This window comes from Halichoeres trimaculatus, unplaced genomic scaffold (genome assembly GCF_033239565.1).
Source record: "Halichoeres trimaculatus isolate MK-OKI-2021-1 unplaced genomic scaffold, fHalTri1.1 fHalTri1_scaffold_19, whole genome shotgun sequence".
Classification (NCBI taxonomy): domain Eukaryota; kingdom Metazoa; phylum Chordata; class Actinopteri; order Labriformes; family Labridae; genus Halichoeres; species Halichoeres trimaculatus.
The window spans coordinates 4,910,668-4,932,100 of NW_027437197.1; the positions used below are offsets into that span (position 1 = coordinate 4,910,668).

The window sequence follows — 21,433 nt, forward strand, 5'->3', positions numbered from 1 at the left end:
ACGTTTTGACTATTTGTGTTATGAGTTCTCTATTAGTTGTTTGATGTTAGTGTTGTTTTTTTTCACTAAAGTGGGTGTAATGTTGTGATACAACCAATATTTGATGTGGGCAGTGTCCTTTATGTTGCTAAGAGTTCAAAGTTTAAAAAAATGAAGTATCATGGGTCTAAGAGGCAGGGATGTAATGATCACATATGTAGACGCTGAGTCTTAAGCTGTTAATGAAGAATAAATATGTTTAATTAATTAACTGTGAGATCTTGTTATTTCACAAATTAACATTTATTTCCACACAAACACACATAAAAGTACTGAAAAGTAGTACCATTGAGAAAAGATACTGATTGCCAGGTACCGTATCATTTCAAAGTGAAAGGTACCCATCCCGGAGACGATGACAAAAACAAAATGTTTTGGGTGTTTTTTGGTCTTAAAATGGATCAAATAAACATAATCCAAAGAAATTTTCTAAAAAAAAAAGTATAGATATTTTTGAGGTTTGTTGCTTTGAGACAACATTGTACCATAATGGTCAGTAATGAAAACAGAGGGTTATTTATTTATATTTCAACACATTTTCTTAAAAAACACATGGATAATACTTGATGGCCTCAACAGTTTACAATGCATGACATAAAAAATGTAACATCTTTAAAAAATAACCCTTTTTATAAGATTTCATGTCTGAACGTTGCCAAATGGCATCACTAAACCATTGAGGAACGCCCCATTGAAATGAATGGGTCAAAACTACACATATTTTACACATATTTCATTAAACTTTACCAGAACTATTTAACTTAAGACTTCACTTCTGTGGCTTTCAGGAGACAGACTTTCCTTAGTGGGTAAAATGTGTAGAGGATATGAGCCTGTGCTCTGTAATGAAGGCTCACAAAGTTCACTCCAGCAGACCAGAGACTATAGTTTAAGCCTGAACTTTACTAAAACTAACATCAAATTTATACAGGTGAAAACTGGAGAGGTCTTAAAAACAAATTTTAATGACCAGTTTGCTTTTGAACAGTTTTCAAACCCAAAGACAGAAAACCAAAATGTTTTCATGGTGAATCGGTAATGGTACAGTGTTGCCTCAGGGCAACATTTGCATTTTTACACGTTTACTTAAATTAATAAGCAAATAAAGTAGAAGAAACTATTACAGATTGAGCTTTACCTGTATATTAACATAAACATTTTTTTTCTAGACTGAGAAAGACAGGGTAGAAAAGTTATTGGACAGTTTTGAGGAGGGGAACTCGCTGAGTTGGTCCTTGCGAGAAAGTCTGCAAAAAAGGGTTCAGTCTGACCTTCGGAGAGTCATACGACACATTTAAACACTGTTTTTGGTTCCTTGAGGTCTTTTCTCTTTTTTTTAAAAGTATTTTATGACAACTGAGATGTATTGTGTGAGTGTAAAAGACTGAGAGTGTGTGTCCTTATTTGTTGACAACAGAGAACTCCTGCTTGCATCTCACCTCGATTGCATCATCGTACGTCTTGCGAGCTTCTGCGTCGGTCTTGTCGGACATGAGCCACGCCTTCAGCAGGTATTCGTAAAAGCTGTCTCCAAGTCCACCGACTGAGGTGTGATCTGTAAAGAAAGCAAAAAAGATGAGGTTAAAAGAGTGAAGAGGAGGCCCATATGGCATCAAACCCTCCCATGCATCCATCCTTTGGCTCTTTCTCATCTCGATCCCTGCGTTACGTTGGCAGCGTGATCCCTCTCATTTCCTGTTTTATTTACCCTTTCACTGATGTGTTCACATTTCCACGTCCCCAGTCGCTCTGTTTAAAGTTTGCTCAGCTTTCATGGCTGTCCTCATTTACAGGACGCCACACTGAGAGCCAGAGAGGATACGAGCAGCACTCATCCTGATCAGACAGAGGGAGAAACTCTTTTCTCCGGGGGGAATTTCGAGCCCATTTCATCCTTTTTTTTTTTAAATAGCACCGGTCTAATTCAGCACTGACCTACTAAATATTATTTATGACAAATACAGAAAACAGAGGGATTACTCCACATGACAACAAATCAGAATTCAGCATTTTAATCATCTGTACGTTTGATCCTGTGCCAGAGAATATAGGACCTATCTCAGAGACACTGAAACATGAAGTCTGAAAGTTAAATTCTCCTGCTTCAGGAAAGATTATTCTCCTCATCCCTCTGAGCTGCTCTCCTTGCACGGCAGCAGAAATAAACTTGGCTTATTTAGCTCTGAAACCAAAATATTCCTCATCCTTTACATATCTCTTCAGCTTGATGTAATCATCCTCGATATGTGAGCAGATTGCTTTGTGTCTCCTCTAAAGAGTTTCTTTCCTGTGTGTGATTAACGTGCCCGTGGGCAAACCGAGAGATATGCAAAGAAGCGAGGAAGATGAAGAAGCCATTGGAGCGATGAATTATTCATCTTTTGTCAAAGGGAGAGCGAAAAAACCTCACAAACAACCTTGGAGACATCACCGAGGGCAGAGTTAGCTGGTTTGTGGTGATGCCTGTGAGCGCACACGTGGGTGACTGGGTTTACACATCCATGATGAGAGGAGAAATAAGACGTCAGGGCTGTTTGGTTTGAAATATTGATAAGAGATTGAGTTTCTGAGTCATTTTCTCACAGAGAGTAAGATCATGATGGGGAAAAAGCTTGTCTGAAGATGTTTTTGCAGCATCAGCAGCTCGAAAGCCCTTACAGTGACTCAGACTATCTTTGGGGTCTCTAAGAGGGCTGTACACTCACGTGCATGGTTGCTTGTTATTGGTGGTGAAGAAGATTCTACTAGAGGATGTAACATGCTGTGCGTGGTTTCATCTCAGTGAATAGATATCATTATTCAAACACAGTCCATGAAACAGATTCTTAAAGCCTTAGACCTCATCAGGTACGTCTGGGTTATCTGAGACAAATCGTGCAACCCCAAACAGGAAGCGGCAAACTAGTGTCAAAACATGCGACCAAAAAAGCTGCAGCCTTCAAAACCTCCAGTGTCATTGTTAGCTCGCTAACTAGCTTGGTCATGGACCCCAAACTGGTTTTGTCTTCAGTGAAATTTTTACTATTTTTTTCTCCTGTGTTTGTCTGGAGATCCTACATGTAACCATCACTGCATTGCTTACATGTGAAATCAGCTGTTAGCAGCCTGTAGCATGTCAGCGCTAACTGGTGCAAGGCCAGATGTCTTCCCATAAGGTGAGGAGAAGGAGGTGAGGATGACGTGCTGGTTCTCAGGTGTGAGCTAAGAAGTGATGACATGGACCTGTCCTTCCATCCATCGTTATTGGGAACGTAAGATCTATCTCCAATAAGATGGACGAGCTAGCTGTGCTAACCCAGCAACAGAGGGAATACCAGAAGGCAGAGTAGCATCATGCTATTCACAGACATGGCTAACGGAGCTAACACCAGACACCAACGCCACATTGGAAGAGCTTCACCTGCTGTGAGCAGACAGGATCCAGGAGACAGAGACTGAACAGACTGCTGAAGAAGCTCAGTCCTGGACCCTGTGGAGGTGGAGGCTGGCTGACTGGACAATGATGGACAAGCTGTCAGCATCTATTTTCTTATGGAGCTTTTTGCACTTTCTATTCACTTTCTTACTTTTGTTTTCTTGATTGACTTCAATTTGGTTGTACTTGTTACAATGACAATAAAGTTCTATTTTATTCTATTCTATTCTATTCTAACTAGGGTTGCCACCTTTGAGGCAGAGAAATAAGGGACACCCTCAGTAGTGTGAAGGAGAGAGAGAATAGGAGAGAAGTAGGAGAGAATATTAAAATATTTTTTAAAAATGTGTTCTGTCCTGTCTGTCCTTTTGTTTTTTTTTCTATAATCATGAATGATATTGGTTATCAATATTGTATTGAACTTTTTTCATGTTGTACAAATGAAATGTCTGTATTTTTGATGTATTGATAAGAAATAACCAATCTGAGAAAAAATATTCTGTAAAACGCTGTGGTGTAATAATATTTTATTGATTATTAATAAGATCCCTGTATCTGGAAACGCCTCAGTGAGTCTGACATTTGTTTGTCCTGGTGTTGCACTATCATTGCTCTCTAGCCCAACGCTGTCCCATGTTCGACAGGTGACCATGTACATGTGAAGTTCTGTCTGTCTTTGGTGCGTGATGCGCTTACGCACTGCATGTGTACGCGACTGCGCTCTCTCTTCAGAACAGTAGAGAGTTCAGGTGAAGGAGACTGACTGAGCCAGTGAAAACTACAATGTCTTGTACTCTGCCTGTGATAGAGGAAGTATTTAGACATATGCACTCACAAGAACGTGACCGATGCATGCACAGAAAGCAAACATTCGATGATTCCCCGGCTCCAAACAGCTTTGACACTCTTTAATCTTAGATGGAAACGGCGCCCTGACTCAGACGACTGCTGGTATATTTTGTATTCATGTTGAGTGTTTCTGTTCAGCCGGCCTCTGGCAGGTCACCAGCGCTCTTCTGGTGGCTCCGCTTCATGCCAAATTATCCTCCTCGGCTGGTCAAGCACTGAAGGTGGCAGGTGGGTATTTTTGATTCTCACGGCTGGTGGAAAAATAGTTTCACCTTGGACTTGGTCACCTTGGCTGAGACTGAGATTTTCCTGATGCTTTTAAGTTGTCTTATCATGTTGGAATAATTGCTCCATCAGAGTCAGACGGTTAAAAGTGGGTAGATTAAAAATCTCACCTGCTCCGACTACGTGAGCTGATGTCTGATCGTAAAAACATGAAAATACAGCAGGCGAGACTGCTCATCAAAGCAGAAGCACTTGATTCAAACATGCACCCTGATGTTTCACAGGAAGGAAACACAAATAACAAGTAAAGGTGAAAACAGCATCCACCCAGATTAAGTATTCAGCATCACCCACAGCTGACTGTAAAGAGGCGCAAACAAAGATTAAAACATGAAAAGGAAGATAAAATGCTCTTTCCAGAGCCGACTAATCTTTTTTTCCGGTCCTCCCTTGTTCCTTCACCTCTCTCTGTTTCACGGTCACCCCTAACACTCTTTCAACTTAACATCCGCCCACAGACTCCCCCAGCTTCTCCATTATTTTTCTGCCAATCAAAGGACGGGGGTCAGGCAGGGAGCAGCTGTCAATCAGAGGCTGGGTTTACAGAGGAGGTGGCTTCAAATGTGCAATAACCAGAGAGAGAAATGTATGAACACAAGGCGGCTTCAAAAAGCTTCAAACGGGCTCTGCAGCTTCACAGGTCCAGGCTCCAGATCGCTGAGGGAATGTTAAATACTTCAGTGTTATTACGGCGTGACAGAGTGAGCCGCCGCTGACGTGACAAACACAACATGTGAGGTCAAAGGTTCATGGGAGGCATTTTTAGACCAGGAACCATTTGCCTTTTATGTGCAGCTCAAGAAATCAGACTATGAGTTTAGTCAGCACGTGATCAGACTGAGCATAGCTCGATCAACACGTATAAATAATGCAACTGCTATCAGGTTGTGGCTGGACTCAGCATGCCTCGGCTTTAAGTCCAAGCAAATTTCACCCTGTAGAGGAAAACCATGATAAATAGAGCCGCTGCGCTTCAACACAACAAACACCACAGCACATACTTTCATAAAAACATAAAGAGCTACAGATGAATCCAACTCAACCATTCGTCGTTACAATGTTGCTTTATTTTTGGGTAAACTAAAACTAGTTGGATACCCACGCAGCATCGCTTATCAAGAAAGACACTGTACCGTCCAGTCCTCTTTTCTGCATATTTACCCAGATAAGACTACCTCCCAACTGTGACTTCACAGCCATGATATCAATGAGAAACAACTCCATGCCATGATGCTTCCACCTCCAAACTTCACTGTTGGTGTAGTGTTTTTTGGCTGATGTGCAGAGCCATTTCTCCTCCAAACATGGTCTGTAGTATGACAGCCCAAAAGTTCAGTTTTGGTCTCATCTGACCAGAAAACATTCTCCCAGTATTCTACAGGCTTGTCAAGATGCTGTTTAGCAAACTTTAAACCAGCTTCAACATGCCTTTTCTTGAGGAATGGAGTCTTGCGGGCTGAGCGTCCATAGAGGCCATGGCGGTGGAGTGCACTGCCTATTGTTTTCTCTGTAACAATTGTACCTGCTGCCTCCAAGTCTTTCTGGAGCACTTTCAGGGTGGTCCTTGGCTCTTTGAGTACTCTTCTGACTATCTTTCTGACTCCCTGGTCAGAAATCTTCAAGGAGCTCCTGTGCGTGGCCTGTTGATGGTAAGGTGGTGCTTCTTCCACTTGTGAATAATGGCCCCAACGGTGCTGACTGGAATATTCAGGTGCTTTGATATAAGTCTGTAACCAGTTCCATTCTGATGCTGAGCAACAATCAGGTTGTGAGTGTCTTCAGAGAGCTCTTTTCCTTTACCCATCATGAGGTGTGTGGTATTTAACTGCTTGGTGAAAAACAACCTTTTTTATAGGACCATCAATTTGCTCTAGCCCAGCTGATGTTGGTTTGCACTAATTGGAAGTTCAAGTAATAATTACTGACAGATTTCAGGTGGTATGGTGCATTTCCTGTCCAAAGTATACAGCCTTTCCATGGTGGGTTCAATACTTTTTTCCTGTGTTATTGTTCTTACTTCAACGTAATCATTATTTATGGACCTGAGCGTTGTGATTTCTTTTCATGTGTGGATTATTTGAGTTAATACCAATGTCTGGTAGAAATTTTGTTTGAATTGCAGCTTTGAAAATAAATGTGATGAGAAAAAAGTTGAAGCGTTAAATACTTATTTTCCCCACTGTATGTACATTAAGAATTCAAGAGGTGGACCTGGAGCTCGACGCTCTGAGGTGAAGTAGATTTAAAGAGCCTGAAGCCTGTGGGCAACGGCTTTTAACCTGCCAGCGGGAGGCGCTGCCACCATGACAGGAAGAGGTTTAATGGTTTATCAGCAGGAGAGAAGGAACAAAAAACACTTCCTGTTAGTTAAGATTCAACAATGACGTGAGAGTCGAAGAGCTCGTTTTTAAACAAAAGAAGAAGAACGACCAAAAGAAATGATTTTAATTTGACTGACGTTAAAAATCTGATGCTTTTTTGTTTCAGTTAATCTTTCATAAGAGAGACGGTGTGTGTGTGTGTGTGAGCAGAGAGCGTACTGGTGTGTTGGTTTAAAAAAGGGAGTGGGTGGTGTGTGTGTGTGTGTGTGAGTGTGTAGGCTGTGTTTTACTTCAGGCAGGAGTGTGTGGTGTTGAGGCTGTCAATCACAGCAGGATCTCATTAAGACAGAAACACTCATCCTTATTCCTCATTAGTGTGTGCTATCTACTGTAACACACACACACACACACACACACACCTTACACTCAGGCTTACATTTTCACACACTCGGCATGTTGCCAAAACTCAGGTACACATTCTAAATCTCATCGAATACCGAGAGTTTACAAGTTCATTACTCCAACACACTTCTTCTTCTGCCTCTGACAGAAAGAAAACTGTTATTTTGACAAACGTTTTATTTCTAAGGATCATATTTCTATCAACTTCTCACAGTCCTCTTGATATTTATTCAAATTTTCTTACAACCCTCTTTAATTTTTTGTCTGTGAAGCTTCTTGTTCCTCCGATCCTCCTGGGAGGTTTGATTCTGGTAAAGCTGTACGAACATGCCTCAATAAATACTTTAAAAAGATAACTTCAATTCAACTGCCTGAACAGTTTGTTTACCAGATGGGATCTGACGTCGGCAATGGTTGTTAAGCCGCATCTGTGATTTGAACGCTGCCCCCTTTGGGACTCAGGGACCCAGATTTACAAAGACTGCAGAGGGAACTGGACAGTCTGGTCGTTTGACCCACAAAAAACCCTCATCATGCTCACCGTCAGAGGATAAAAATCTGGATATGTGGAGCTCTAAAGCTTCTTCTTGTTATTTATTTTTCCCTTTTCCTACCATTGTTTTTTTCCTTTTTTTCAGCCAATCACATGGCAGCAACTCGAAGCATTTAGGCACGTAGACATGGTGAAGACGATCTGCTGCAGTTCAAACCGAGCATCAGAATGGAGAAGAAAGATGGTTTAAGGGACTTTGAACGTGGCATGGTTGTTGGTCTGAGTATTTCTGAAACTGCTGATCTACTGGGATTTTAACCATCAACCATCTCTAGGGTTTACAGAGAATGGTCCCAAAAAGAGAAAATATCCAGTGAGCAGCAGTTCTGTGGGACAAAATGCCTTGTTGATGCCAGAGGTCAGAGGAGAATGGACAGACTGGTTGGAGCTGATAGAAAGGCAACAGTAACTCAAATAACAACTGGTTACAACCGAGGTCTGCAGAAGAGCATCTCTGAACACACAACACGTCCAACCTTGAGGCAGATGGGCTACAGCAGCAGAAGACCACACCGGGTGACCCTCCTGTCAGCTAAGAACAGGAAACTGAGGCTACAATTCACACAGCAACACCAAAACTGGACAATAGAAGATTGGAAAAACGTTGCCTGGTCTGATGAGTCTGGATTTCTGCTCCACATTCAGATGGTAGGGTCAGAATTTGGCCTCAACAACATGAAAGCATGGATCCATCCTGCCTTGTACCAACGGTTCAGGCTGCTGCTGCTGGTGTAATGGTGTGGGGGATATTTTCTTGGCTCACTTTGGGTCCCTTAGTACCAACTGAGCATGGTTTAAAGTCCACAGGAAAAAAAAAGAAGAAAAAAGAAAAAAAAGAAAAGAAAAAAAAACAAGTGGGGAAAAAGGGAAAAAAAAGAAAAAAAGAAAAAAAAAGACAAAAAAAAAGGAAAACAAGGGGAAAAAGAAAAAAAGAAAGAAAATAAAAAAAGAGGAAAAAAGAAAAACAAGGGGGGAAAAAGACAGAAAAAAGAAAAAGAAAAAAGAAAGAAAAAAGGAAAAAAGAGAAAAAAAGAAAAAAAGGGGGGAGAAAAAATTAAAAAAGAAGAAATATATTAAAATAAAGAATAAAAATAAAAAATAAAAAAAGGAAAAAAAAATCCACAGCCTACATGAGTATTGTTGCTGACCATGTCTATCCCTTTATGAGCACAGTGTACCCATCTTCTGATGGCTACTTCCAGCAGGATAACGCTCCATGTCATAAAGCTGGAATCATCTCAGACTGGTTTCTTCAACATGACAATGAGTTCCCTGTACTCAAATGTCCTCCACAGTCCCCAGATCTCAATCCAATAGAGCACCTTTGGGATGTGGTGGAACGGGAGATTCTCATCATGGATGTTCAGCCGACAAATCTGCAGCAACTGCGTGATGCTATCATGTCAATATGGACCAAACTCTAAACTTCCTCACTTCCGTACAAAATATCTGCACAGAAAGTGTTCAATAGTCCCAAAACTGGAAATGATTATCACGGCTCAATAAAAGTTGAAGCAGAATGAAGAGTCGAAGTGGTTGAAAATCATTAAGTCCTAATCCATGGCGGCATCTCTGCTTTATAACTTGTTATTTTGCAGGAATTTATGGACGTTCAAGGTCGTGTTTGCCGTGAGCCCGCTGGATTTTCACATTAATTACATTCCTCTCACCTCCTCCTCTTCCTCTAACTGTATCATTCAGCCTCTTGGAGCATCACTCAGGGGGCACAACAGCAGGTCAGGTGTTTTTTAGGAGCTGTGAGCTTTAATTAAGGCAGCCTGCTCAGCTGACACGCTTCCACCAACGAGGTAAAACGGCTCGTTATGAATTCAGGTTTAAGAGCTCATCTCTGGGAGTCGATCAGGATGTTGATGTGTAAGGTGGAGCGATTTGGAGATACTGTACATCAGTCGTGATTAGCATAAAGGCGGAGAAAGAAACACAAAACATCAGTCATCACCTGCACTGGCTAACCATCCATCTACCAACACCCGTCCATCAATCAACCTGCCTTCACTTCGTCTTTCATCCATTCATTTTCCTGCTTTCAGGAGCACATCAGTCTGACTGCCAAACCACCTCTCCATCCATTAATGAGCCTCTCCATTATTCCTCCATCCATTTGTTTTGTCAACATGAAACAAAAAACACAAAGATGCCATCCTGTGCGAAAATACTGTTAAAGAAATCCAAAAGGTGGTCGAGTTATCTGCTCCGTGTGTTTCCTTTTGTCCTCTTTATTATTAGTGTGTGTGAATAATAAGCAACACAACCTCCTGGACAATAAAAACAGCACAACATATTCAATTTCCAACAGATTTCATCTTTTCATTTCCTTCCAGTGAACCAAAGAGTAAACCCTGAGCAGATAGTCGCGTCTGATCAATGGAGGGGAAATACAGCGTTCAGTTTCAAAGAAAAGACTTCCAAAGCACGTGGCACAAAAAGGAATATTTTTAAATCCACAATGTTTTAATATTCTGTTGGAATTTCAGGAGAACAAACTGAGATCTTTTACATATCTGTCATCCTGAATCTTACTCTCTGTTAAACGCTCTCTCAGGTTCAAACTCTCCCTGCTGAAATGTTAAAAAATAAACATCAAGGAATATTTAATGATCCCTCGGGGATGCTGGGATGATAGCTTGAGGTTTCCCTGTGTAGTGTTCGGGGAAAAGCACAAACACTCAGAGCACATTTAGGAAAAAAAAAGAAAGAAATGTAGATTATTCTGAATAAATATTTGGAGGATGAATCAGAAAAACTGACTCCAGGCTGGAGGTAAACTCAGCACAGTCGGAAATAGAAATCAGCCCACTCCAGAGAACATTTCAGCAGGCGAACATCACACAGTTTGAGTCCTGCTGTGTTCAGAAACGAGCATCGAAGCTCAACCTTACCCCCATTCATACTGTATCTGTACTTATACTTTCCTGTCCTGAAAGTACAAATATATTATTTACAGTCTCTCACTTTAAAGGGGCCGTAAGGAGTTTCTATGTGATCTTGAAAAAGTCTCCCTTCTAGATATATGCCCGATCATAATCCACACTTTAAAATGAGATTATCAGTGCCAATATTGCTGGTTACAGGTTATTTTAAATGCTACTTCTTAGCTTCCAGTTTCTGTGATTAATTTTGTAGTGATGGTGGACACTGGAGCCTAACTGTCAGACAGAAAAAGGACAGAAGAGCAGAAGAAAGAGAAACAGGAGAGAGATAGAACACGAGCTAAAGGCTAAAAGGGCTAATCTGTTTGTGATAATGTTGACTCCAACCCACAGTCAGCAGTTATTCTGCAGTGGTCTGTTCAAACTTGAGAGTCTATCAATAAAATGAAGAGTGAGGTTACGTTAGCTCTGATTGGTAGATGACTGGCAGGACATAACCAGGGTTCACTACCCTTAGACGTTACAGACACGTCTTAGAGCACCGGGCTGCCAGTTGGCTAAATATAAACAGCTACTAAACTACTTGTGGTGGAATTTTCATATTGCTTTATGCCTTTCCTTAGCTAATTCTTTAAATTGCCTCTATATGTGTCACAATAATACCTGTATTTGCCTTAAAGTTATCTGCACACAGAGACACTGTTTTTCTTAGTCTGGGTTGGATCTGATTCACATGTTCCTGTCTCCTTGAACGCTGTTTCTCACATTGAGTGCCCAAGCTAAGCTGAACTCCCCTTTCTGATAGATAGACATAACAATCCCAATCTCAAGAATACTAAATACTGAGTACACGGACTGCTCTGTTAGAGCTGACTTTGCATTACACTGGGCACCATGTGTATTGTCTGTCATATTCTCCTCAATCGAGCTATATAAACTATTTCAACTTAAGCCATCTGAGTCTCCTGAGTCTTCTTCATCAAGTGTCAAGATTCCTGAAATTTCTTTAACACTAGTTAGCTTACGTGTCTATATGTCTGAGCACAGGCCTGCCGATAGCACTACATTTAGCCCGCTACTACAACATTTCCTTGATGTCACATTTTAAACTGTATCGCTACAGAACTGTACTGATAAGTCCCTTACCTCAGCACTTTGTATCCAGTAAAAAGTTGTTCTGAACGAAGAAAATCTTTTTCAATCTGATCTCCATTTAATTCCAAAACAAACACACGCCTCGCTAGAAGTCATTTACGACTGTGTGCTTGACACTCCAGGCCACAAGGTGGCAAGGGAGTGCAACTAAAACAGATTTTCCTCATAGCATCTTTCAAAATTCTTTGATATTGTAAACTTAAAAACATGAGAAATACTATTTTGAGCAACAAAACAAATAGAAGTCTACCCTACTAAATTAAAAAACAATAAATTAAGAGAAAAAAGATATCATTTAAGGGGGTTTGGTGTCTTTGAAATGGATAAAATGAGAACAAATGTTAAATACAGATGTGTTTCTTTTTTGGGAGTTAAATTATTAACAGTGTTAACTTAGTGTTAAAAAACACTTTAAAGTAAAATACTAAAGGGTTACAATGAAAATGACTTAATGTAAAATAAATAAGAAGAATATTAAAGAGTAAATCTTGTTTTTTTCCTTGTTTGTATTATTAATATTCTGGGTTATTTTATGGATTAGATAAAGGATAGGCAAACATAAGCCTGGATTCAGCCTTCTCCTTTTACACTTCTAGACTGTGCAAAATAAAAAATCAATAAATAAATAAAACAAGATTTTGCGGGAAAAAAGTTTTGTTTAAGCATGTATATTCATTTTTTTATTTTGTTTGTTTATTTTTTGTAAAGTGATTGCACATAGTTCAGATTGTAACCAAAATAAAATACTTATTCATATGTACACTGCTGTATTTAAGGATACTTTCATATATTTAAGACTATTTTAATCACATGAGGCTTGTTTCTTTCCTCTAAATGTTACGCTCATGTTCGGAGATGTTTTTTGTCGAATTCTGTCCCTAAAGACAAGAAAACCTTAGACCCGTTTAAAGCTTCGTTTTCCAACACAGGATTTTTCATTGTGCTGTTGTTTTTCACCATCGTGGGCATTTCCTCAGCGTGGTGGTCACTGCTGTGTGCATCCAGTAAATTAACAAATGATTGCAGGTGTAGCCGACCCCCAGTTTTAATTACATGTGTGTCAAAAATTGCTTTAACAGGAAAATTACAGGTTTAAGGGCAAGAATTACACGTCACAGAACATCTCACTTTACTCCGCGAGCTGTTAATTTCCCCGGGCAGGCGGCCAAAAAGCAGTCGATAAACTGGGAATACTGTGTTCCCCCTCCTCCGTCTGCCTCTGCTTGCTTCAATTTGTTCTTATTAAAGGAGATCCATGTTGATCCCTTAGTCCTCATTTAGTGTTGATCTCTACTGTTTCTCTTCACAGCACATGATCATCTCAGGCTCAAAGGGGAAGGTTTCAGACTTCTTACAAAAGGTTATTTTCTGGTCAGCGGCGCAGCTTTTCTGGTTTTTTGAGTCAAAGGAAGCAAAAGAAATCTTTCTTTCAAGGCAGATTTTCTTTGGATGAAGACAAAAGAGCTGAAAAGTTTGCATTTATCCCACTTCAACACTGAAGTTTAAATATCAACGAACTGTTTTGTGAGTTTTGACTCAGCTGTCAATCAAATACGAGCAAATTCTTGATCATTTATCCAAGAAACGATGCTGATTGGTTGAATCTGTGTGCAAAAAAAAAGGAGTACTCACGCTGGCCCCAGCGGCCTGTTCGAGGATTCAGGTAGTTCGGGTAGAGCCCGTTGGGTCGGTCCATTTTGGCTAGCAGCTTTCGGATGTGCATCACCTGTGATCAGACATAGGGTGAGCAACTTTTTTGCATGAGTGAAAATGTAAACGTTTCCAAAAACGCTGTCAGATCAGGTGTTTACCTTCTGGTAGTAGGCGGGGTTTCCTGTCAGGTACGTGAGGTGGACAAACTCCATGTGCAGAGTCCCAAACTCGGCCAGGATGCTGCTGCCGGCTGACGCCCAGCCCCAGTTACGACCCACACCGCTGAGAGCCAGGAGAGGAGAGAGAAATGAAGGATACGGATGAAAAACAGAAACAACAAACATCACAATCCTACACACTCTGAAAAAAAAGAGTTATAAAGTTTTAACTGCACAGTGTGAGGTGGTTTCTGTACAGTAAAATTTAACAGGATGCAGCTCCCACACACACACACACTTTCCCTTCTTCCTCTTTTTACAGGTACCATGAAATAAAAACTACATAAAGACAGAGAAACCATTGACAGTTTCCCCTCTGTGTGAGTTTTCTCTGCAGCACCAACAAACGGTCACACATTATGCAACTCTAATAATGATGAAGAGGTGAAGCGCTCTGCCCTCACAGCACAGTTTGCACACGTCCACACGGTCAGGTGAACACCTGAGTGGGCAGACGGTCACTGTGTGGGCACTTTATTATTCATACCAGGGCAATTTGATGTTTTCACAGTTTGCAGACTTTTAAAAAATACAGTCAGTGTTTTAACTAAAAAACACTCTGGGCAATGAAATAAAACAATGTGAGGATTTGAAGGAGCTGACTGTGGTTATTGCTGTTAAACTCTGATATGACTCCAACATGAGTAACCACGGCTGGAACAGTGAGGCTGAAAATAAAGGAGATAAAGCCAAAATTTTGGGAGACGGTGCTTTAAATGATGTTGTACTAAATTAGATGAAACACAGGCTGATTAAGCTTGAAATAATCTTGAAAACTTAAGAGAGGATGCAGAAAATTAGGAAGACAATGCTGCAAACATTGGAGATGTTGCTGAAAATAATAAAGATGCTTAAAAACGTTCTGAAAACGATAAAAAATGATGATTGAAATGAGAAGATGTTGCTGTAAATGAGATATTAACGCTACAACAGTTAATCCTGCCATTAACAATCATTCAGCTACAGCCTCTCTGTTTTCGTTTCACATTTATCTTTCATTTTTCTTCTTCTCTGACACCTATTCAGTGCACTATTGTGACTTAAATGCGCATTTTATTCTACTCTGTACAAGGTTCTCTATCTAATATCATATAATCATTATTTTTCCTATTATTTAAGCTCTATTTTTTCTAATTTTGACAGTTTCAGTGTTTTTTATTCACAATAATGGTACTGAGAGAGTGCAGTTTAAACCAGAATCAAATTCCTTGTTTTCTTGAAGATAAATGGCAAATTCATGCTTTTCTGATTCTGATTCTGAAAGTTATTAAAATGGTGCAAATGAAGCTAATGATAACGTGATATAGGGATGGGTGCCGAATTAGGTACTTTTATGGGTACTTTTACAGGAATTCTGTTAAAAGTACCAGGTACCTTCTTGGTTCCAATGGATCTGATGATGGACTTTTACATATGTGTTTTGATACACGGTCAGTTATGCACCCTTTATGCGACTTTCATTTGTGTAACTTTTGCTGCTTGTCCTCCTTTTTTTCTGTTTTTGTCAAATTGTTAAATTTCAATAAAAAGTTGATCACAAAAAAAGAAAAGAAAAGTACCAGGTACCAATTCACGTACCAGGTACCATGTTTAGGTACCTTAACACATCCTTAACACATCCTTGTGACTTTGAGGGAGTGGAAGAGAAGGTGATTTTCCATGCCGGACATGAACACAGCATTTCAAGTTTATATATATATTGAAGAATAAATTTGTTGCATTGAAAATTTTTTATACTTCATTTCCCAAAAAATTGATATTTTGTACCATATAAACACAAAAAGTACCGAAAATTGGTACTGTTGAGTACAGGTACCTATTGCCAGGTACCTGTCATCAGTACTGTTTCATATCAATTGTGAAAGGTACCAAACTTATGTTTCTGAAAATAATAAAGATGATGCTTAAATTTGAGAAACAGTTGAGATGTTGCTGTGATTAATAAATATGATGCTCAAAATGAGCAGATAGGCGTGCATGGTGGCGCAACGGTTAGCGCTAGGGATGTCCCAATCCGATCACGTGATTGGAATTGGGGCTGATCACGTCATTTTTTAATCGGGGGAAGGGGGGGCCTTAGTTCTTGTTTCTAATTAAAATGTGTTTAATAGCACATCATCATTCATTTTAGAATATAACTTTATTTGACATTATAACAAGTACAACGATATTGCAAACAAGAAATTGCAACCTTATTGTCAAACACATACACAGTAATCTTGTGGTGCACCACTGAGGAGCTTTATTTTTATTTTGTTGATCCAATACTGCACTAAGTAGAAAAAAAAAAAACCTATATCCATGTTGGATAGAATGATACCTTCGTTTAAACAAAATGAAAAAGGTTTTTTTTTCTGTCCTATTTTCTTAATGCATTGCTGAAAGATTGGATCGGGAAAAAACAGGATCAGCAGATATTCAAAATAAAAAAATCGGAATCGGATTGGGAGCAAAAAAACGTGATCGGGACATCCCTAGTTAGCGCTGCAGCCTCACAGCAAGAAGGTCACCTTTTCAAATCCAAGCTTGGCTGGTGGGCCTTTCTGTGTGGAGTTTGCATGTTCTCCCATGTGTGGGTTCTCCAGCTTCCTCCCGCAGTCCAAAAACATGCTCATGAGGTTAATTGAACACTCTAAATTGTCCGTAGATGTGAGAGTGTGTGAATGGACGAATGAATGAAAATGGGCAGATTTTAGCCGCACTTAGCGGGGGCCACGGCAAGGGAGCTTCAGCGCGGAACATAATCTCTGCAAAATCGCTCATTTCGGCTATATTTTTTCATCCATCGCTATCCATCGTTATCATTAACACACTCCTCTTCTGTTGCCATAGGCGAACACTGTCCACAAGCGCACCACCAGTTCGCATTGAGTCGTGGACGTGCTCCTGTTAGTTGTTCTTGAGCCAGCTCTTCGTCCCTCTCCCTCTGCATCCTTCTTTCATGGAGCTCCTCGTCCGTGTACTCAGGCTCAAACCGATAAGGACAACCGTCAAACGTTTGTTTACCAGGTCAGCTCTGGGTCAGCTGACCCACCTGAAGACGGTAGACGAGCTGACTTTATGATAACACTGGCGTTGGATGAAGAAATGTAGCCGAAATGAGCGATTTTGCAGAGGTTATGTCCCGTGCTGAAGCTCCCTTGCCGTGGCCCCCGCTAAGTGCGGCTAAAATCGGTTGGATCTAAATAACTTCAGAAGGACTCCGAGCTGCACGATGTTTGTCTGAGTGAGTATATGAGCATGCACACACCTATGAATAAGGTCCAGGTGTCAAAAAAAACGGAGTTGCCCTTTAGGATGATGCAGAAAACCCTCAAGATGTAGTTAAAATGCTTGAGATGTTACTGAAAAAGCTCGATCTGATTCTTGCACTGCGCAGATGTTACTGTAAATGATGAAGACACTGCTGAAAGTTTTCAAAATGGGTCAAATATTACTTTTGATAATGTTAAAAACACTTAAGATGTCTTTAGAAACAATGAAGATTTTATGGTTGAAATAAACAGATGATGCTGAAATGATAAAGACGATGTGGAAAGGATTAAGATGGTGCAGATGTTGCTAAAAGTGATGCAGAGGATGCTGAAAATGTTTGGACTGATGCTGAAAACGAGGATGAATTAATTTATTCACACCAGATTCAGATGCTCGGTCCACTTATTTGTTTTGAGCGTGAAATCCTCATTAGCATTCAACCCAGATACGCTACAGGATAAAGGGGGAGGTTTTAAGCAGGAGAGTCTCTGACCTCTTCAGGTTGACCATGGCCCAGGGGATCCCAGTGGGGGTGTTAAAGGCAGGGAGCAGCTTCTCGGCTAACTGGACCGCTTTCAGCTTAAACACCTACAGAGAAAGAAGGAGAGGGAAGGAAAGGGTTAACATTAGGACAGATCATCTCAAAGATCCTTTTCATCTTGTTTACTCTCAACTTCTCCTGCTTAATATTCTCCTCCAACGGCTGACAGGTACGAGCATAAAAGTGCCAACCGCCAAAACAAACGCAGGATGAAGGAGAATAAAACAGAGCGAGATGTCAAGAGACAAACAATTGCTAAATGACGGCCACAAAAGTGTCAGAGCTCAACAGATTTATGGAGGAGACTGCCGCGCTAATATATGCAAAATCTGCCATCAGACTGAGCCGGGACGACGTGAAACGCTGCGTTGAGAAGTCGAGGAGAAGAGCTCTGAGGTCAAACTTTAGCGAAGGAGCAGAGTGAGATGGAGGATGGAGAAAAATGGATATGTGTTCGTTTTGAGATTATACAAGTTTCTGCGCTCGTCTGTCAAACGAAGACCTAGAAAAATCTTCTGTTCTTTTCTCAGCATGCCAATCAGAGAGATGAGAGGAAAGTGTGATTTTACAAAACCTAGCGAGCATGCTAACATGTGCTTAAAGCATGAATCTCAAATATTATAAGTCTGCTTCTTTTTCTCTCAGTTGTACACTGTGCCACTGAATTAATCAACAGTTTTCCTCCTTAAACCGGATTTCCATCCACCTCAGAGAGTTGCATACCTGAAAAAATACATCGCCCTGCAAAGGTGTCACTTTTGTGTCCAAACAACACATGAAAGTGGATTTATAAAATCCAATTACTCACAGCATGAAAAGCAAGCTTTAACACGAGTACAGCAAACAGACACAGCAGGACGTGGACGGGAGGAGAGGGACTTCTGACTGTTGACAAAAACAGTCACACTGATTTAAAAAAAACATTTAAGAAGCGTGTGTTGACGGAAATCTTTATCCGACTAAACCGGGAATGCAGAGACAGACACAAAACTGTTTCTCTAAGACTCCTGCTGCAGAGACGACAAACATCCATGTTTAATAGAAGCTGGATGAGTGAGAGGAACATCTGGGATTATAAATCATAAAACAACAGCGCTAAAGAAGAGCTCTACTTCTTAATCCAATTATACAGAGACGGTCACTGCAAGAAACGTGGATAAAAAACATCTCACCTCTTTGCATGACCACCAAAACAAGCTAACCTCGCACCCGTCGTCCTCTGACATGTACAGATATTCACGTCTGTTTTGGGATAATCATTTTACTTCTGAAGGACAGAGTCAAAGTTTTACAACTCTCAGACAGCAGCCGGGCAAAGGGAAGCCCACTGACACAAGCAGACTGACGCTGATTTATCAACACGATCCGTCAAAGCGGAGCGGTTTTATGGAGGAACAAGATCTATGGAAAATTCCCGCTGTTTCACGATGTAAGAGGGAGCAATAACATGCTGGTGTTTGCAGAATAACTAAGCAGCCTGAGGGACGGCTCGAGCAGGAGCTGGAGGTCAAAGTGAGGAGTTAAATATGAGACAAAGGGAACGGGGAGCATCAACCAGGAGGATAAGAAGGGTCGAGGAGGGCTGGGCTTCTGGCCTCTATATTTCCTGTCTTGTCGAGCTTCTCTTAAACAGGCTTTTAGGCAGATTACTGATGGAAAGACACTTTACATTTTGAGAGACTTAGGCCTGTCACAATCACAAATTTTGCTAGACTACAATTTCCCAAAATGTTATTGCCGATAAACAATACTATTGTCAATATTATTTTGATTTTTTCCATTCCATTTTCCATTTTTTCTTTGATGTAATTATGAAAAATGGGATAATAAAGTGAGTACACCATATTAATAGAAAGAAACTTTAATTTATTAAGAGTATTTAACTGTAATTAAAAGGTCAGGATCTTTTAAATAAAATAAATTAAACAAAAAATATAATAATTTTAACAAACAAGAAAGAGAAAAAAATGCAATGAAAATGAAATGGACTCTCTTTTAGAAAAAAATACATGTCAATGAAAATAATTAATACTAATCAAAAACAATAAAACATAGACCCTGTCTCTAAAGAAAAAATGGAACTCCCCCCCACAAAAAAAAAATAAAAACTATAGCCTAAATAAAAGGGAGTTTATACAGTTCCTGAATTGTTTGTAACATGTACTTTTCCCAGTTAGTCCGTAGTGTCTGTCAAACATTTTTAACATTTCTGGCTTTCAACCGTATTGAAGGGCTGCATTTCTTTGGTAATGTATCTGTCTTTGAGCGCCACCATTTGGCGCTTTTATTTCTATTTACTTTGCAGACCAAAAGCCTCAGTAAGAGCGGATTGTCAAAGAACAAGGCTCCGCTGCACCTCCCCTTCTTCTTCTTCTTCGTCGCCACTATTTTCAAACAGATGCGACATATCAGCTCGTTGGTGTTCATGAGCTCACACTTTGTTCATTCTGATAAAAAACTAAATATTCCCACACTGGGACTGTGGCTGGCGGCTTAAGAACCGTATCTTTCGTGCCATCACTCATGAGTTACGGTAATTTAAAGAAAAACTTGTAAAATGGGTGCATCTGTGCTTTCCTTAAGTGTTAAAGTCTTTTTCTGGTGGTGCCTCGGGGTAAAATGTCGCTCTGTTAACAGCAAATTAAAAAGTGTTTCACTTCATTTTCAAACATCTGTTGCTCAAATTAGCATCAATGACTTGTTTTTAAACCTGCGTGTCGTACACACATCTGCTGCAGCCTCCTTCACACTGACACCACCAAGCAGAGACCAATCAGAGGAGCCTCTTCCTTCTTATAAAACTCTTCATGCTAATCATCCTTCAATGCTTTCATCTTGAGAGGGCTAAAAGATCAGGCTAACCTCAGGGACTGTTATTGTTTCACACCTGATGGGAGGAGGAGGAGGAGACAGAGGTCTGATTAACGAGTGCAGGTGAGTTTTCCTCGTCTTGTTTATTTTACCACAGAGCGTTAGCACGCTCGAGACAAAGCGGTGTTGTTGCCAAACTCGGCGTTCAGCACATGGTGTGAAAAGAGTCGGCAACGTGCTGCCAGACGCACCGCGGGACAGCGGGTAGGATCTGAATCTTAATTTACAGGTTGTCCAAAAAGCAGGAGGTCCTGGATGTAAAGCTGTTTTCTCCAGTGGCAGCTCATTAACTTTTCTATCAGCTACTTTTTTTTTTTTTTTTCTGACGCTTGTGCAATCTGGAGAGAAAACCCTTAGTCAGCAACTTGATGAAGAAAACATTTACTTAGATAAGAAAAGATTTAACCCATGGTCGCCAGTGACTAAAACTCAATTAATACTGAAGTAAAATGAGTATTTCTTTATTTTTATGTTTATAGGATGACTTAAATACCCATTCTGATGTTAATTATGAGTATTTGTATTCATATTTTGATTCATTGCTTTGTTTACCCAGCATCCTCTGCAGCAAACAGCCCACATTACCGCTGAGCATCACTCCTGTTGATGCCATGTTTACCGTTGCATGATTACAAGGCTGAGATATTAGCAGCTGAGAGGTACGAGTCCTTGGGGTTGCGAAAGGCCCAGACGGTTTATTGTCTGCCGTCTCTCAGCTTGTTTCTATCTTTGTCCCTGCAGGTCTGACAGCTTCAGAGTTCAGCCTCTTAAAATGCATCGCAGCAAGCTTTCATATGCATCTCTGGAGGATGAGCTCTCTGTGAACAGTTTCATACGCAGATATACGGACAGGAAGTTTTGAAGACAATGAAACTGATTTATTTTGCTGCCCCTTGAGGTACCGAGGTCAAAACGAAAGCTCAGAAGAGACAGAGTTTTTTCTGTTGCTGCAACTAAATCGTTGAACAATTTTGTTTCAGTTTTG

At 40.4% G+C, this 21,433-nt stretch overlaps 1 protein-coding gene across 3 annotated transcripts in view; it reads right to left on the minus strand.

Annotated features, from left to right (window-relative positions):
• Positions 1-21,433, minus strand: part of man1a2 (mannosidase, alpha, class 1A, member 2) — a 151,969-nt gene that overhangs the window by 14,889 nt on the left and 115,647 nt on the right. For all 3 annotated transcript variants that reach the window (XM_074694550.1, XM_074694549.1, XM_074694551.1), the window contains exons 7-10: positions 17,530-17,624; positions 13,722-13,845; positions 13,543-13,636; positions 1,479-1,594 (exon numbers count right to left, since the gene is read on the minus strand). In XM_074694550.1, the coding sequence (XP_074550651.1) occupies positions 1,479-1,594; positions 13,543-13,636; positions 13,722-13,845; positions 17,530-17,624 (429 nt within the window). The remainder of the gene's footprint in view (positions 1-1,478; positions 1,595-13,542; positions 13,637-13,721; positions 13,846-17,529; positions 17,625-21,433) is intronic.